The sequence below is a fragment of the Castanea sativa genome, chromosome 6 (genome assembly GCF_040712315.1).
Source record: "Castanea sativa cultivar Marrone di Chiusa Pesio chromosome 6, ASM4071231v1".
Classification (NCBI taxonomy): Eukaryota; Viridiplantae; Streptophyta; class Magnoliopsida; order Fagales; family Fagaceae; genus Castanea; species Castanea sativa.
In genome coordinates, this window is record NC_134018.1 from 40,608,304 (window position 1) to 40,626,480 (window position 18,177).

At 35.8% G+C, this 18,177-nt stretch overlaps 2 protein-coding genes across 4 annotated transcripts; one reads left to right on the top strand and one right to left on the bottom strand.

The window, feature by feature from the left end:
• The first annotated feature begins 1,160 nt into the window (after nucleotides 1–1,160).
• LOC142638886 (uncharacterized) lies at nucleotides 1,161–4,139 on the top strand. The gene is made up of 3 exons (XM_075812955.1): nucleotides 1,161–1,222; nucleotides 1,305–2,230; nucleotides 3,571–4,139. Exons 2-3 carry the CDS (start codon nucleotides 1,776–1,778, stop codon nucleotides 3,791–3,793), a joined length of 678 nt encoding a protein of 225 aa, XP_075669070.1. The 5' UTR covers nucleotides 1,161–1,222; nucleotides 1,305–1,775; the 3' UTR covers nucleotides 3,794–4,139.
• Nucleotides 4,140–4,853: 714 nt separating this feature from the next.
• LOC142641729 (uncharacterized) lies at nucleotides 4,854–18,108 on the bottom strand. 3 transcript variants are annotated; one of them, XR_012845449.1, is made up of 5 exons: nucleotides 17,972–18,108; nucleotides 17,617–17,730; nucleotides 9,964–11,712; nucleotides 6,190–6,325; nucleotides 4,854–5,374 (listed from the first exon to the last, which is right to left on the bottom strand). XR_012845449.1 is itself a non-coding variant. In XM_075816205.1 (3 exons), the coding sequence occupies exon 3, from the start codon at nucleotides 11,676–11,678 to the stop codon at nucleotides 10,308–10,310; it is 1,371 nt and encodes a 456-aa protein (XP_075672320.1). In that variant the 5' UTR covers nucleotides 11,679–11,712; nucleotides 17,617–17,730; nucleotides 17,972–18,108; the 3' UTR covers nucleotides 9,796–10,307. The 3 variants fall into 3 exon arrangements, 1 of the variants encoding a protein (XP_075672320.1); XR_012845450.1 differs by lacking the exon at nucleotides 6,190–6,325; XM_075816205.1 differs by lacking the exons at nucleotides 4,854–5,374; nucleotides 6,190–6,325 and having other exon boundaries at nucleotides 9,796–11,712.
• Between the last annotated feature and the right edge of the window lie 69 nt (nucleotides 18,109–18,177).

Genomic DNA, 18,177 nt, shown 5'->3' on the forward strand with positions numbered 1-18,177 from the left:
AGGGAGAGTAGAGCACATAAAATTATTGATAAAGTAAATTACCTAATTTACCCTTATTATATTTATAAAATTACAATGTTAAAAATAAGGTGCAGGGCTAATTACTCCCTTCCCCCTTACTAATTATAAAAACATCCAAACAAGATGGAGGGTAATCATTCTCCTCTACTCTCCTCCCCACTACTCCCCTCCCCTCTACTCTCCTCTACTCTCCTCTCTCTCTAAACTCCCAAACAGGCCATTAAGGATTCAGGTTCCTATTAAATTCAACAACGTAGTTTTGGAAGGTATGAGTATAACTATACAAGAGGATATGCACTGGCCTTGAAAGCTGTATCTAAGTTTTTGAGCTTTAAATTAAATTGAGTTCCTCAAGAAATCAGAAAGGGGAATAGTAATGAGCATTTAATAACAGGTAAGAACTAGGATCACTTCAAAGCAGAGCTAATTTTTAATTCTTGCTTTAACTACAAATTAATTACATGTTATTAAATTAAGGCATCAATATAAAGAGTGTCATACCATTCATTCTTATCTTTTTCTTCTGTCATGCTTGTGCTTAATCCCAAACGTCATTAGCTAATCAAATATTCTTAATTGCAGACTAAACAAGTTTTTAAATTGTTATGATTCCCTGCATTCTCTGGTAAGAAATCATAAGCACAAAGATAACCTTGTTTGTACTTTATTGGTTAATATAACAATGAGTTTGAATTTAAATAGAAAGCCAAAATAAATAAAATAAAAAAGTGGAAAGCCTAATGTTAACCTAAACAACTGTAACTAAGTTTTGTTTTTCATTTAAAATGCATGAGAATGACTTGCAACTTTTGCACACGAATCTCCCATCTCAGCCTCCTTATATCAGCAATTTTGATTCCTAGAAGTAAAACCAAAAGAAAAATGCAATGAAGAAGTACCATCCATTGTAAAACTTGCATAGCACACATCCGATTATTAAAATGAGGAACATATAAAAGTTCAATTTCCTTTATTCTGTTTTGAGTGAAATTTCAAGTTGAAGAATTCTTATTGTTAGGCAAGGAATGAGAGTGGCCCCCTCATGTTAGCAGTACTATGCTTAAGACAAAGTCTTATATATATCATGTAAACCACTAGGTTGGAAGCTTATCTCTTGTTCTTTAATCCTTAATTCAACTCGACCGTGCATATGTGGTGCAGTTCTAACTTTTCCATTTGAAAAAAGCTGAAACTTACACAGGTCAACTGATTTTTATAGTATCAACTTGTTTCAAACTCTATATATATTTTGTGTTGAGCCTAATGTCATTGTCAAATGCCAGGTAATGAAGCAAAACGTGGAATTTAAGCATTCGGCGGAGTAGCTTTCACCTTGCGTCTTAGAAATATTGGATTTATTCACAAAAATATTTGGCAGAGAGAGATTTTAGATTTATTCACAGAAATATAAAGTCTTTGTTTTGATCAGTGTTTGTATAGTGGCAGAGTTAATTTTGGGTCACAGGAAGGATTTTACGTGTTAAAGTTACCTTGCAGCTTTATAGTGTATTTTAATCAGCTGAGGAGGGTTTAGAGGTTCAAGCGGAAGGTCCTAAAGCAAGGAACGAGTCAAAATCTGGTATATGAAACCTGGGTGCGCGTGGTTTGTTTTTACCGTCTAGAGTTTATGAAAGTTTGACTAAATAGAACATAAGCAAGAAAGACACCGAAAATGGAAATTTTGCGAAATGGCTGGCCTTTTTGGCAAAGGGAGTACTAGTAAGTCAATCCGTTTCTGTATAGTGATTCACTGAATGACACCAATGGAGCATGATATGTGTAACGAGAAGGCAGTCATTGAGAATTTGCCAAATTCTCAGCCACAAGGAATGAGTGGTACTTCATCAAATTCGGTTCAGTCAGAGACTACCATTGTAATAAAAGAAGAGACCCAGTATGTAAGCAAAGAAGATGAGAACTCAAATCCCAAGTCCGATACTTTGGAGACGAGTAAGGTATATGGGGATGAACAGAAAGTAGATTCTGTAGCACCAGACTGCCATTCCAGCATCATTGATATTAGAAGCACCTGTGATACAGTGAGTGGTGAATTGGTTAATGCTGAAACGGTTTGCAGAATATGTCATTTGAGTTCTGAACACCGATCTAGAACTACAACTCTTATCGAGCTTGGTTGTGGCTGCAAAAATGAACTTGGTATTTCACATCCTCAGTGTGCTGAGGCCTGGTTTAGGAGTAAAGGGAATAGGTAAAATTTCTAAATTCTACTCTTCTTTGATCCTGTATAATTCTCTATGTTCACGCTTTTGCTTCAAAAACGAAATATACTTTGATGTTTCAGGCCACTATCAGCTCTTTCAGGAACTAAGTTTTTTCCAGTATATATGTTTCCCCCCAAAGTCAAATCTCTTTGCAGCACTGAAGAAGAGATTTTATTTTATTCTTTTCCAAGCTCTCTATCCCTGTTTCTCTTGCTTAAAATATAAAAAGACAATAGCTTTATATGGTTCTAGCGAAAACAGCTACCACTTTAGATTGCCTCCTCTGAGCTCTACATGCATGTCCTTTCTTCTGTATTAGTCTAGTATTAGACCATGTCATGTTAGTGATTTCCATTATGATGTGAATTTTGGGAAATAGGGCAAAGATAAGTTCATCCACTTTGAAACATGTACTTCAATTGGGTGGTTTAGCTTGTCATTATTGATGCCACCATCTTGTTTCTGCTATTTCATAGATTGTTGCAGGCCTTAAAGTTCCATATCTCATAGTATAGTTAAAAACAGGATAGTTTCCTGTTTGATAACTTCAGTGCTTCACTATGTTAAGTATAGCCGTTCTAGGATAATTTGATTACTCAAAAATTGAATCTGCAGACTTTCGGTTATAGCCCAGAAAGTATACCTGTGACTGTTTGTCACAATTCGAAAAAATTCTTATTTCCTGTTACAGAGTGAGAGCAGTCTTTGTGGTTGTATATTTAGATGGATATCAAATTTATTTCCTAGGCTCCTGGGTAAGACTCCTTGAGATGTCTCTATCACCTTAAATTCCAGATAGTTCTCAGAAACGGATCATTTTGAATCACATCCCCATCTCACTTTCTTCATAAGGATGTTTTGGTTGTGCATTCCTTGCATTTTCGATTGGCATCAGCACTATTTTTGCCTAATTATCAGTTAATAGGCTACCAAGTTTGATATTTACGATAGTGAAAAAGTCTAGGACCACAAAAATTTTCACAACTTCTTGCCATAACTATAACATGACAACAATATGGATGAAAGACAGGTTGACATACTTCATAACTAAATTAAATAGAGAGAGAGAGAGAGAGAGATGTTGACATGGCGTAACAAATTTCTCTAACCTCAGGAGAAGTGAGAAGGTCTCACGCCATTTATGCTTGAGACATAATGTGATAGGAAAAGAAATCCATGTTGCTATGTTGTGTTGTTCTTTCTGCGTGTTTTTATTGGGAATGCCGTGTGGTACTAGTACCATTTGTAAGTTTGAGCCTCATGAGTCATGTTTAGAGTTCAGCCAGTATGTGGTTTTTTATCAAACTAATTTTTCTCTTTCATGCAGAAAGTGTGAAATTTGTGGTGAGAGTGCAAAAAATGTAACAGGCATTGAGGAAAACACAGAAGTTGTGGTGGGGTGGACTGAGATGAGGATAATAGGTAGCGCCAGGAATTCCCATTCCTCAGACAATGATAGCTCGTGTTGGAGAAGAAATCATTTCTGTGATTTTCTGTTGGCTTGCCTGGTTCTAGCCTTTATACTCCCATGGTTCTTTTCTCGGAGTTAATAGGATCATGCCATTCTTTTTTTTCTTTTTCTTTTTTACAACTTTATTGTTGAAAAAAAAATGAATAAGATGTTTATGCTATTGAAAAAAAGAAACGAAAAAAAGAGGGTAGCATTAATTCCATAGGCCTTGAAGAATTGTGAATTAAAATCCTTTAGTGCGTCCGGCACTTGCAGCATCTTTCTGCAGTGCTACTTTGTGGATAAATTTCTTATGTACATACCTATCAATTGCTTGAAGAATACGTTTTATGTATTGCATTTATTATGTTTTTTTATTAGTTCCATTTGGAGAATTTGCCTTCTAAATGTAAATTTAAAACAGGTGTAATATTGGTCTTCTTCTTCTTCTTTTTTTTCTTTTTTTTTTTCTGGTATAAATATATGCTCACTTTAAAGGAATGGCTTGATGGGAAATTTGTTTGAGCCTTGTTCGTTCTAGTCAATGACATATATCAATCAGACAATGGTTGATACAAAACTAGGGAGCTTGTACAAACTGCAGCAGCTTTGAGATTTCTTTAACACTGTTTGGGGATTCAAACAAAGAGAGAGAGAGAGAGAGAGAGAGAGAGAGAGAGAAGTATATAATGGAATTGATAGAACAGAAAAGAATGGCATAGGGACCAACGCTACCTTCAATACCTAATTTTCATCCCAACATGAAGCTTATTGTGGCTTCTGGTTCTAGAGAGCTAGCTTCTTTCTTCTTATAACTAGATGCATGGATCCTGGCTGAGTGATGGGTTGAAGAACATGGTGTATACCAATTTAATTGTGTATCCTGCTAGAGGAATAAGTTTTCCTTCTCATGGAGCCAGATTGAATTCCCACCCCCCCCCCCCCCTCCCCCTTTTTTTTTAAAGTTCCAACAATGTGCACGTCTTGTTGATTTACAAAGAACACAAAATTGATTATTTGATAGGCAGGAGTACAAATTGTTTAAGTAGGACAGCTTGGAAAAAGAAATGAAGAGCATTCTTGGCCAGTCAGTAAGAATATAGGATCAAGGTATGAAAATCCCAATAACCTGAGAACATCCCCCCATCACCTTCATCATATCCATGAACTTCATCATATCTTTATTCTCAAAATAAATGAATAACAGTATAACACCTTGATTTTGCATATAGAATGTTTTATCCTTCAGTAGGCTATATTGGATAGCTTAGGTAACAGTAGTGTATGCATACTCTAGATCTCCCTTGAAATAAACGAAATCACCAGTAATCTTATTGTTGCTAGCATTGACTTTCTTACCACCCACGTCACAGTGCATCTAAGCTTGGTATCTTCTTTGGGTGTTAGCCAAGACATCATAACACTTCTAAGCTACTTCAAAGATGTCACTCCAACAATGCAACTAAGATTTGTGCCACCTTCAATTAGGCATCCAATGCAATTCCTCTTCCTACACAAGACCTGCAATCAAAAGGTAGTAACCAATGCACAAAACTCCCACTTTTGTAAGATATGAGAGAGGTGAATAGGAGAGGCTGATTCCCAGACTTGAACACAAGACCTATTGCTTTTGGTGGAAGGCACTTGCCATCACACCAAGGCCCAACCTCTACCACAAGACCTGCAACAAATTGATAATTCTTAGTCCAATATTATTCAGATTTTTTAAATGTCAACCAAAACATATTAATGGAATTATACTGGCATCATTGGGAGCAAGATCATTTTATTTGGGATAACCAGAGAAAGCAAGCTGAATTGCAACTGATCTGGGTTTTCAACAGCACCAACTCCCATGAATGAGTTGCAACTTGCAAACCTAAAGAGCAAGCAGCTTACAGTAAACAACACCTTAAAAGAAGAGGAGAAAAAGTAAAGAAGAAAGTCCAAATGACATGTCTCCATTTCTAATCCCCAACACATGGCAGCAGGTCCCAAAGGCAGCCATTATTCCCTCACTAATCACTAGTGTTCCACCAATATCATCCAATTATTGTCTAAGATCACATACCAAGACATAGACAAACAATCTGTTTCATATAGATGAACAAATATTGTCATGAGTAACTGTACTAGTGTCAAATCCTATGCTAGTTCTCACTCTACATCCCAGAGGAAACCATTGAGCCTGCTAATACTGCCCGTTGGCCACCTTTTGGCACCCTAAGAAATATACCACACACACACACACACACACACATGCATGTATCCATTATTATTCAAGAGAATTTAAGGCTAATCCTAAAAACAGAGCAATCTGTCATCAAATTGAGATCTACTTCAAGAGCTAGAATTCTTAGTAAATGTGCGTAGCTTCTATCAAGGGGAAATTTTGACATAATTGGATGAGATTTAAGAATGTTGTTGGTAGTCCTTACACAATCACATAATGGACCTTCAAGTCAAACCAGTACACAATGAAAGCCGATTTCTTACCAAAGGGGTAACAGATCATCAATCTCTACGTCATTATATTTTCTTTTTGCTTTGGTTCTTGTAGAAGCATTTAATCTTGTCATGAGGGAATATTGAATGAATAGGGGGTGGCTAACAATTTAACAGACAAAAGATCCTGTAAGTCAAAGAAGGAACAAATGAAAATTAACAATCCTGTAGTAGTTGGGGAGACAAAACCATTTTTCCTACTTTCCTTCCATAATAAACTTAATAAAGGAATAAATTTTATTCAGAACAAACTTTTTACGACATATTCTATGTCATAGTTTTCAACTAGAAGATATAAGTTTATCATACTATTGAAAGGGGGGAAAGAAAAGGCAACTCCCAAATGCAAGACAATATGATAAAAGCATCATCATTATAATTTTTTTGATGTGAGAAAGCTAAAATACTATAGGAAGGTTAATGAGAGACCAGCCTATATAGAAATTAGTAATTACAGTGACAACTAGTGGGTATATTTTAACTTGTAAAGAACAACATTTTACATTAACCAATGGAATCTATCAATTGGCCTTTGTTTATAGAGACTCCAAGAGAGACTAAATAATTGCATTACTCACTCTATCTCATGGAAGAAAACTATGTGGAAAGTTCTTGCCATGGCAAACAAAAATTTTATTTCACAATTCCTGACAGTGTACATGCTAGCTCCAAGAACAAATTGTTAAAGAATCCTCATTAATCAGCCATAATGTTAGGGTAAATTTCATTTTTTGTCCCTCAAAAATGGGGCATGCATGATTTTGGTTCCTCAATTTTCAAGTCATCTAGTGTTTTACTTTTGTTCTTCAATTTTTGAAAGGGTAACAATTTTGGTCATTCCATTAACTATGCATCCAAATTTTTGGTGCGCCCACATGACTAAAATTAGATGCAAAGTTGATGGCAGGACTAATTTGTTTCACTTTTGAAATTTGGGGGACTAAAACAAAGCACTTGCAAAATTGAGGGACCAAATCACCCAAATTTGAGGGAGAGAAAACGCAATAATTTACCCTCATATTTATGTACAGAGAGAGAATGAGAAAAATTATATGGCAATATTTTTGGAAGTTCCATGGAACATCTTCAGACACCTAATGTTTATAATGCATTTATCCCAATTATTGCTTTCCCATTTTTCAAAGACATGACTACCCAACTTTAAAGGTGTTAATAGCAAAGCCTGTTCCTAGCTTCCAATTTTGTGGCTAGTCAGCTTTTCTAGGCAGAAGAAACAAGCAATAGCACTGGCCCTGCCCATTGCCTAATGAGTCTAATTAGTTAAAACAAAGTGTTGGTTGCATAGACACGCCATTTATAAAAACCTCAGTGGACCAAGGAGTCACAGGTTGATCTCTGTTTCTTCCAATAGAATGAAAGCCATCAAAAAAGGGAAACAAAAGAAAGGTCATGATAAATTGACAACCAGTGGACTGTGTTCAACCCCCATCGCATGAACCTTGAACAAAAAAAGATAAAGTGAATAAAACGTTACCCATCAAAGTTGTATGCAAGGCCAATGCAGTTAAGTATTTTAGTGTGTACAAATTATATTTAATCAGACTATGATTTAATTTTTCTAAGCACCCGAATAAATTTACAGGGAGTAATATAACATTAGCTGCAGAATTACTTGTGATAATCTAACAAAAGGCATTCTGTAAAGTCCTTGTCATGACACTAGGTCATATGAGTTAAACTAAAGTAATGTCATTTAAGCACCAATGTCGTAGGAGAAAGATTGATAATCTTAACAAAATACTCAATATCCCCCACAAATTTCTCCGTTAGCTTTCATTTCAAATTGTTAAAATCAAGCAACAGAGCATACAGATGCCTATTAAAGGCATCCACATTGATATCTTATCTACAAATTTTCAGCAATGCATTTACTCAACCTAACTAGAGTAGCATCAAAACAGTTATATCTTTCCCATTGGACAAGGTTTCTGGATTTAGATATAAAGCAGGTTGTTGCACTTTCTCAATACTGTGATAATATTGATCTACTAGACACAATAGCAGGTCAAATTAAAAGAAATAACTAAAGAAAAAAGAATGTCATAGATGAAACCCAGAATTCACATACTAAGCTTCTGACTTGCATGTAAGTTACAAACATATTGCCTGCAGAGTTTTTACTTCATTTTTTGGATAATGAGTCACAGTTATTAATGAAATAGGTTACGCAAGCCCACGATGATGAGCATTCTGTAACCCAAAACAAGTGTTTTTGACTCATAATAAGAGTGAACAGCACAGACGCTGCTACCTTTTAATTTCCATTACATTCTGTCACCCCTTGATCTCCTAGGGAGATTGGAATAAATAAGATCTAAATAAGAACTGACTTCCTCCAATTCCCAATCATGAAAACATCTTATGAAACCTCACATTCCAGAACTGATCATCCCCCTCCCTGGCAATCCAGGGCTGAATGAACCTTAACATTCTGATCAGAGAACCAGCAGAGCAGGATACAACTCCTTCAAAGATTGACTCCCACACCACACATCATGCCAAAACCACAGACAATGGTCATCTCAAACCTCAAAAGAGACAAACAAGCAAAGTGCTCCAACCCGCCCTAATACTCCTCCAAAAGTTGCACCCATGACAAACCCTAACTAAACCCAAAGTCCAACCACCCCATTCCTCCCCATATTTTGTGGCAATAACCCATCTCCACTAATATATTACCAATTCTCACAAAAGATTAAGCTACTAGAAAATTGTGAATTTAATTACCTAACCATAATTTTAACACTCCCCTTCACATGTGGGCCTAAACTCCCCTTTATAAATGGGACCCAACATGTGGGATTTTTATAATTTTAAATTGGAGGTAGAGTGATGACAGGGATCGAACTTAGGATCTCTTGCTTCGATACCGTGATATATTACCAATTCTCCCCATAGCTTAAGTTATTAAGAAATAGTGAAGTTAATCGCTTAACCATAATTCTAACATCCACAAATGAGTTACTTCATTCCCAAACAGCCATAATCATTAAGTAAAAGTATTGTTCCTTTAACCAACTCGAAACACAAAAGGTTACGACAAAGACAAGAACACCAAGAAGACAAACTAGAAATTTATATCCCTCCATCACTACATGACTTTGCCAAATAGATCATCCTAGTAAATAGTCCAATAGTTTTTCTTTTCAGAAATAATTACAATATGTTGTTAACCCCGTAACTCGAACCTTTACTAATCTCGTAACTCAAACCCTTCTCCCCAGACCCCCAAGCACTTTGTGCATAGGGAGGTGCCAATTCAGAAGAAATGAACACCACATTTTCTGAAAGCTTTGGAAAATATTTTAATTTATAGAATAGGAATTTGAATCTTTCCTCCTCACCCATAACAATGTCAAAAGATAATTCCAATAATAAGTAAAAAATTAGGATAACAAATATAGCATAAAGAAACAATGATTTGAAATTTTTTTAATAACATGCACATGCTTAGATATATTTTCTAGGAAGACTGTCCAATTGGGCTTGTTAGGTTTATTCTTTTATGCAATAAAAAGCCTTTTCAACAATTTAAGCTGATTGAACTAGGTACTTACTTTTGGGCCATAATATGAATATGAACAAAATCAATTTTATCATAAAGCTCTCCACTGAAAGTTCTTTTTTTTTTTTTATTTTAAAGATCAGTACATATGTTCCACCAAGGAACATCTCAAGCACTTTTTTCACTAGATAACCTTAAGGCAGTATAGCAGCCATCAAAGCATAAGAAAAGACGTTCACCTGTGAGTCCATCAACTTGAAGCAACTGCCACATCTAAAAGCTTCCCAGATGTGCCTAGTTTTCTTTGGATATGCCTAATATTATTTGGCAAAATCTTCCAATCGTATGCATCACCAGATGGAATGTTAGATGTGAAATGTATGGACAGCAAAAACTATACTGAGTCACTGTCCATTAAATCAGATCGACTATGGTACTAACATGCTTCTCAGTATAAGGCTTATTAGTCCAAAACACTGGACACTTACAACAAGGGGATTCACATGGCAATTTCTTAGGCCTTGATCCAAATAGGATAGCACTTATCCAAATAGGATAACAATTGAAAAACATATGCAAATCATCAATGTAACAGACGAGCTGACCAAATTTTTGATTTAAGTTTCCTTGCTTCACTTGTATACCCCGAATTACAAAGACCGTCAAGGACAGCACGTTGGGTAGACTTGAGTATTTTCATGCCACCTTTTAAGCAAGACAGTAAAAGCTTGGATGCAGAACGGAATCTCCTTGCCCTACAAAGGTTGTGCACCAAGGATGTGTAGGTAAAAGAATCCTTAATCTCCATAGATTCAAACAATTTCATTGCACAATCAATCTGACCAGCTTTACACAACCCATCAATAATGCAGTTGAGGGCAACCAAGTTTGAATCAAAGCCCATAGTATTCATGTAACTCAAATGTTGTTGAGCCCCTTCAATATTGCCGGCCTTGCACAATCCATCAATAATAATTGTGTGAGTATACCTGTCACATTCCAAACCCCCTTTCTCTATCTCATCCAACAACTTGAAGGCAGCTTCCAACTTACCTTCTTTACAATAAAGATTAATTAGGGTATTATAAGACACTAAATCGAGCACGATGCCATTCCTGATCATCTGCTCCATGCAATCATTTGCCTCTTTTATCTTACCCAACTTAACAAAAGCACTAATGACAGTGCAGTATGCAAAGCCATCAAACATATGGCCTTCACTCTTCATCTCTGACAAGATCTCAAGCCCTAGTTCAAACTGCCTAGATCTAAAGCAGCGTTTCATAACTGTAGTATAAGTTATGGCATTTGGTTTAAGACCTGATTCCCCAAGTTCCTTGAGGATACTCCTTGCAGCCCCTAATCTGTCTGCCTTGCAAAGCCCGTTAATTAGAATATTATAAGTCTCTAATTTGGGGACAAATCCATGACGTTGTAAATTCCTAAATAAACCAAGGGCATTATCCATGTATCCATTTCTACAAAGGCCATTGATCATGATGTTAAACGTAGTTGGACAGGGAGAAAGATTGCTAAGTATGATATCCCGGAAAACCCTATAAGCTTCATCCGGTTTTCCTAATTTAAAAAAGCAATGCATCAAAGTGTTGTAACTCCATACATCAGGACGTATACCTGATTGAAGCATTTCTTCAAATATATCCAACGATTGTGATAATAAGCAATTCCTGGTGGCACCAGCTAACAAAGAATTGTATGTAATGACATCTGGACTTATACCAGCTTCTTTCATTCTAGAAAGAATAGTATAAGCTGTATCCATGCTGACAAAACGGCAATACGCATCAATCAGTGTATTGTAAGTTACCACGTCTGGGAGAACCCCTAATCTTATAGCATCAATTATAACCGCTTCAGCCTTTTCCAATTGCCTGGATCTACAAAATCCAGCTATACTAATATTCAACAACCTAGTTGAAAATCTACAAACCATTATTTACATCACCCCAGATAACTACCATTGAAACCTGCAAATCAGAAATAAGAAGATGTATAAGTGAAATTCCATTACATATCTGATTTTTAAGTTCATTATATATCAACCAAAGAATAAAAAAAAAATCAGTCTCCAAATTCTTAAGCAAAATACTCCTCTTCCCCATGACTTCATAAGATTTTATCACATTAACAAGCAGTTGGCGCAAAACTGAAGAAGTGCAAATAGTACTGCCCCAACTATATATTAGAAAAACTGAATTCAGGACAAATATGCCAATATGTGTTCTCTACAAATTGTCAATAACCTTTAGTTTTAGTTCAAATGCCACATCCTAGTGTTTCCAAAGGAGATATTGACGTAAGACAACCACACAATATTATGGGGAAAATTAAACAACAGAAAAGCAAAGGATAAACCCTAGGAGTCAGCACCAAGCAAAACTGGAGTCGGCATCAGCGTAAAAGAATCACAAGTTTATTCTTATTCACAAAAACTGGAAAATAAAGGACCCTAGTGCCGCTAGGAAGAAAGACCTCAGATGGGACTATCAGGTTACCTCTAATATTGGGCTGATGGACTGGCTGTTTGTTGCAACAGTGGTGGTCTTGTGATGGCTGTGGGCAGCAGCTCTGGGACGAAAGGGTGAGATCGGCATTAACGAATTCTTGCGGTACTGATCCGGTGGAGTGAGTTGGCTTTGCGGTACTCTGAGACAGAGGAGGAACTTGAACTGGCCGGGCTTGAAGAGTTGGGTACTTGATTTCTATGGTGTTTTTTTTTGGTCTGGATTTTCTGTTTGGGTAGAAAATATGGATGTGGATTTGATTATGGTGATGTTGGTATTGCAGAATTCAGTGCTGGTTGGTCTTTCTGGCAGTGGAAAACACAATGACCATTTTTTTTTATTCTCTCTTTCTTTCTTTCTTTTGGTGGCAGACGTGGTTGGGATGTTTTTGTCAATGGTGGCGAGATGGTGGTGTGGGCAGGAATTTTGTGGGGTTTTCTAGTGGTGGTAAGAAGACAACAGTGATTGGAATTTCTAATGGGTTGGTTAACAGTGGCTTTGTGATGGTGGTTCAAAAGATTTTTTTTTTTTCTTCTGGTTCTGGATTGACTGCAGTGGTGCTTCAAACAGATTGGTGTTTGCTCTGATACCAAAAATGACGCAATAGGATTGAAAGACTGGAAAATAAAGGGATACTAGTTGCTAGCCTGTGTGATGCATGGGTTTATGAATTATCACTTCTTTTAAGTAGTTTGGCTATGAACATTCCAGCTTATAGAACGTTTTAGAGTCCATAATTTTTTTTTTCTTGGTATAATAGCGTCCATAAAATTGCTAGTAAGAAACATTAATAACTGAAACATTTGCACATGTAATAAGGTTCAAACTAATACAAAGTTAGAACATCTGTGTTTGTAGTTTACTCTAATGAACAAATAATTAGAAAGCTGGTATTTCATTTTGAACATAAGTTGATAGTAAATTTTCACCTTATAAAAAAACACAACAAATAATTAGGAAAAAAAATGATCTTCAAAAGAGAATCACATATTTGAATCTTTATCTAAGTAGATAACTTGAAATTTCTCTTTGGATTCTCCTCTTGGTTTTCGTGCTTCCATTTGAACCATTCACTTTCACCTTTGATTGAAGATGGAAATTCCTACATACTTTCTTTGGCTCTAGCTCTAAGACTCGCTCAGACATAAACATATATACATATATAAATATTCAAACTAAATTGTATGCTTTTAAGATCTTAGGATCTAAGATATGCATGCAAATTTGTGTGTGTGTACACACATTTTCTCACCCTAAACTCAAATGAAAATAATTAAAGATTCTAGAATCTTTAACTACTTTTCCTATGACATAACCATAGCCCTCGAAACAACTTGGGTGCAAGTTACAACTACCTTGGTTGGGATTTCAAATGGTGTTATTTGGTAAGTCTCAAGTTTAAGCGGTAAGTTTCAAGTTTGAGTAAGACTTTTTGTCAAACACGTGGAGTACATATTCTAAATGGGAATGAAAAGAATGTTTTACAGCACAAATACACCCCAAAAATGCAACTAAATTAAGCACACTACAATTGAACATTGACAGAAGTGAAGAAAAAACTTCAAAACAATCCATAATGAAATTTAAGAAACATTAGTTGAAGTTGAAAAAGCAATCTCTTGTACCTTTTCCCTGTATAGAAGGAACTTTAAAGAAATCAAGAAAGTAGACACATATTTTGTATTTGATTGTAACCCATGACTTAAAATGAAAGAAATTTTATGTAACAATGATCATAGAGTTAGATATGACTGAAGCAAAATTCTTTACAACTTTGATCTTTCACAACAATTGACAACAGGGTATATCAATAGTTATAAAAGATGTTGTCTCTATAGAGAATCATCCAGAATGTCGCTGTTATGCACACACAAACTGCTATTTAGCAATCCCTTAGCTAAAGTTTAGATGATCAAATCTAGGCAAAGTAGAAAGCAAACATTGAATCTTTTGTTGAAGAGAAAACAAAATGGAGAAGATTCTAGGAAGGATGGTAACTTGGCAAATTAGTGCCAATTACTGATGCTACAGTCAAAGATTATAAAGATCACAACTCTTGCGACATCAAAAGACTTGTCTTTGTCTCTCTCTCACACTCGCCAGTAGATTTCTTTTTTAACAAAAAGTAAGGATTAATTAACTGAGACCCAGCATCAAACACCTATCAGGCACTATAACTGAAATTTAGAAAACCCTAACTTTAAATTAAACGGATTAAATTTGGAATTAAAAGAATTTGGAGAATTACCAGAAAATAATAAATAGGGACAAGCGTCAATGTAAGACTGCAAGGCACAAAATAAAAGAATTCTAAAAGTTAGATAGAGATTCAAATAACAATGAATAAATTTGAGAGAGAGAACAGGTACCCGCAGCAATAGAAGGGGAAGCGTTTGAAGGGGGGTGTGGGACTCTTTGGATTTGGCACCGCCCCAATCATTTCCCTACATATCTAATCAGCTCTACCTCTGATCACTTACTTCTTTCTCATCTGAGTTTTGGATTTTGATTTTGGGGGCAGGAGAGGGTCTTGATTTTTGAGTTCCGGAGAAGAGAGAGGAGTTACGGGCTTTAGTTTTAGTTTTAGTTTTTAGAAGAGAATTGGGTTTTGTTTTGGGAAGAAAGAGTTTTTTTAAAAATATATTTGCTGATGTTGAAAATGTGGAGCTCCAAATCCTACGTGGTGGCAAGCTCTAAAGAAGTAAAAAAAAAAAACTCAAATATTGGTCATAGAATTCGGTTTTATAGTATATATAGATATAGATAACCTACGTGTCCGCACCTAGGCCTGACTTGGAGTCAGCACCAAGCAGAAAAACCACTAGGAGTTAGCACCTAAGGCGGAACTAGAGTCAGCACTAAACTAAAGAAACTAAAATGCAATTTTTTCATTCATCAAAATATCAACTATCTCACAAAAGGAGTACAATAGTTTGTTGTAAAGGATTGCTAAACCCTAGTTTAATTGGCGCAGGAAACCCTAATTGCCTTGATTACAAAAATAACCTTGCTTCCAAATATTAAAAATACTAATAGCCTAGTAAACTACTAAGATCTAAAACATAAAAATACAATTTAACTTGCAAACATAAATAATATTAAATGAAAATCTTCTTGCATCTCCCGCATTAGATATCCAAGGTTCAACTCCCCCCTCCCCTAATCTATACAACTCAATACAAAGCCATTTATTCATCCACAAACATAACAGGATTTCTTACAAATCCAGCTAAAGTTTTGGTTTTTTTTTTTTTGATAAGTCAGTTTTGGCCCCAAGGGGAGGCAGAAGGGAAAAGCTAAAGTTATGGTATTTGAGAGAAACCCATTGGGATATGGTGCTATTCTACTGAAAATGCCACATTTTATTTTAGAAAGTAAAATAAAATAAAAATAAGAAATTATGAAAAATGTGATAGGACTGTGAGCAGTCAGAGAGAGCTAATTGCTAATTTACTCAAAGAGAACTAAATGGACTAGATAGATATAATGGGATCATTAAAGTTGGATAAATCACTGAATCAATACTAACATTGTCCCCCCACTAATAACCATGCCTTGTGAAAGCCCCCAAAATAAATTACTTTGTTTAGCAGCTATCCTCAGTTATATGCATGTTCACATGAAAAGGAAGCCTACATTCCTGATTTGTTGGGTCATCAGGAGGATGGGAGTACTAGATTTTGGAACTTGAGATTCTATAGGAATTTTCATGAGAGGGAATTAGAAGCTGCTTTCTCTTTCCTAAATTTCATTCAGTCTCGGATTCCAATAGGCATTGGGTGTGATAGTCCCCATTGGTGTCTTAAAGGGAATGGTAAGTTCGATATTCGGTCTTTTTATAATAAGATCAGGAGTATATCTCTCTCTAGCTTACCCTGGAAGGGGATTTGGAAAGTCAAGGTTCCTAAAAGGGTGGCTTTCTTCTTCTGGACCGCAACCCATGGTCGGATACCTACCTTGGATAATTTGATGCTCCGGGGCCTCCCTTTGGCGAATAGGTGTTGTATGTGCTACTGTTCTGCGGAATCTGTGGACCATCTTCTCATTCACTGTCCTGTAGCTTATTCTTTGTGGGTGCAAATGTTACAAGTTTTTGGGATTCAATGGGTCATGCCAGGTTCAGTGGAGAGTTTGGTGTTTTGTTGGAGTAATTGGTTTGGGAAATTTTCTTCAGACATATAGAATATGGTTCCTGGCTGCTTGATGTGGGTTGTTTGGATGGAAAGAAATAGGCACTCTTTTGAGGATATAGAAAAATCACTTGATCAGATACAAGCTCTTAGCCAAAGTACTCTCTTTGAATGGGCTAGGTGCTGGGGTTCCTCAAAATGTTCTTCTACTCTGGAGTTTCTTACTTCCCTTAGAAGTGCCCCTTAAGTTTCTTTTCTTTTTTCTGTTGTCTTTGTTTTGCTGTTTTTTGTGTTCACCATCAGGAACACCTTGTTTTTGCTGCTTTCGCTTTTTCTTCAAGTTTAATATAATTCTTATTACTTATCAAAAAAAAAAGTTAATCAGCTCTGGAGTGACTACAAGGCCAAGTATGGCAACTAAGGGTTCCAGATAAGTGCTTAATGAATTGAAATTAAAAAATTAAAAAAAGTTGTATCCTCCACCATCATAAGGTAAATAATTGTACTCCAATGATTGCTTTAAATGGCTTTCCTGGAACATTCACTTGAAGCCTACTAGATCAACAATGAAGCATTCCATAAACAAATTTACAAGTACATATGCAAGTTAAGAATCTATATTTTAGGCTAATCTGTTAGCTCGCACTTGAATATGGAATTTTCATAGGGTTACCCTGTATAAAGTTGTAAAAATCTAGACTCGGATAGTGTACTTTGTGTGTAGTGTCATTTAGGATTCCACCACCAATCTTAGCTTCTTATTTTACCCCCCACAAGTCAGTAATAAAAAAACACATACATTCATTGGATTCTAACTTTTTCTTTAAAAAAAAAAATCATATATAACTGAATCAACCAAAGCACTTTCAAATGTTCCATTCTGCATGTTTCTTTGACTCAGAACTGCAAGCCTACCCATTTGGAGAGCAGGCCATTCATCATGATAGCTTAGGCGCGCACACACACCCAAAAAAAGAAGAAGCTACTTTTATGCTCACTAAGCTAATAATTCTAGGAGAACATGTGATGACAACAAGGGTTTGCTTCAAACAAAATTAAAAATAAAAAGTAAAAATAATAGTAAAAATTTTATAAAAAATCTAAAATTAAAGAGCATCAATCATGGGAAAAATTTTAAAGCGTTTCCAGAATCGAACCAAACGCAGCTTACATGAAGGCTGCATATAAACACACATGTAAAAGTTGAAAAAGTAAAATGGTTAGTAGCACTACCAACCTGCATATTCCCCAATTAGAAATGAAAAGAGTAGCAAGCCAGAAGTTGAAATGAAAACTGCAAAGCAGAATTCTCAGACATAGGTACTTGTTCAAAGATTTTGACCAACAGAAACTGCATAACAAAGAAGCAAAGTATAAATCATCAGACAATAATATTAACAATAATAATTTTAGAAGTGAACCGCAATGTGCTCTACAAAGCACATCTTCTTATTTTTATAATACAACTACTCTCTACAAAGCACATAAAATATAATTGAATGTGCATAAGACCCAGTTCTATGCATGGTCTGACAATGCAAGAAATAAAAAAAAGTAATGAAGGTTCAATCTTTAATGGGGTAGAATCTCACCCCCCCACCAAATCAGTCAGATTCCACAACCTTAATTCGTATCCCCTTCTTCTCCGACTAATTAATCAAGATCGAAGGAGACAGAGAGAGACAGAGAGAAAGGCACTGAACTATATTCTTCTTTAGAGGGGTTTTTTGTGTTGTGTCTGTGACTTTCTTGTACACAGGTGTGGGCTTTCTAGGAAAAAAAAAAAAAAAAGCCCATT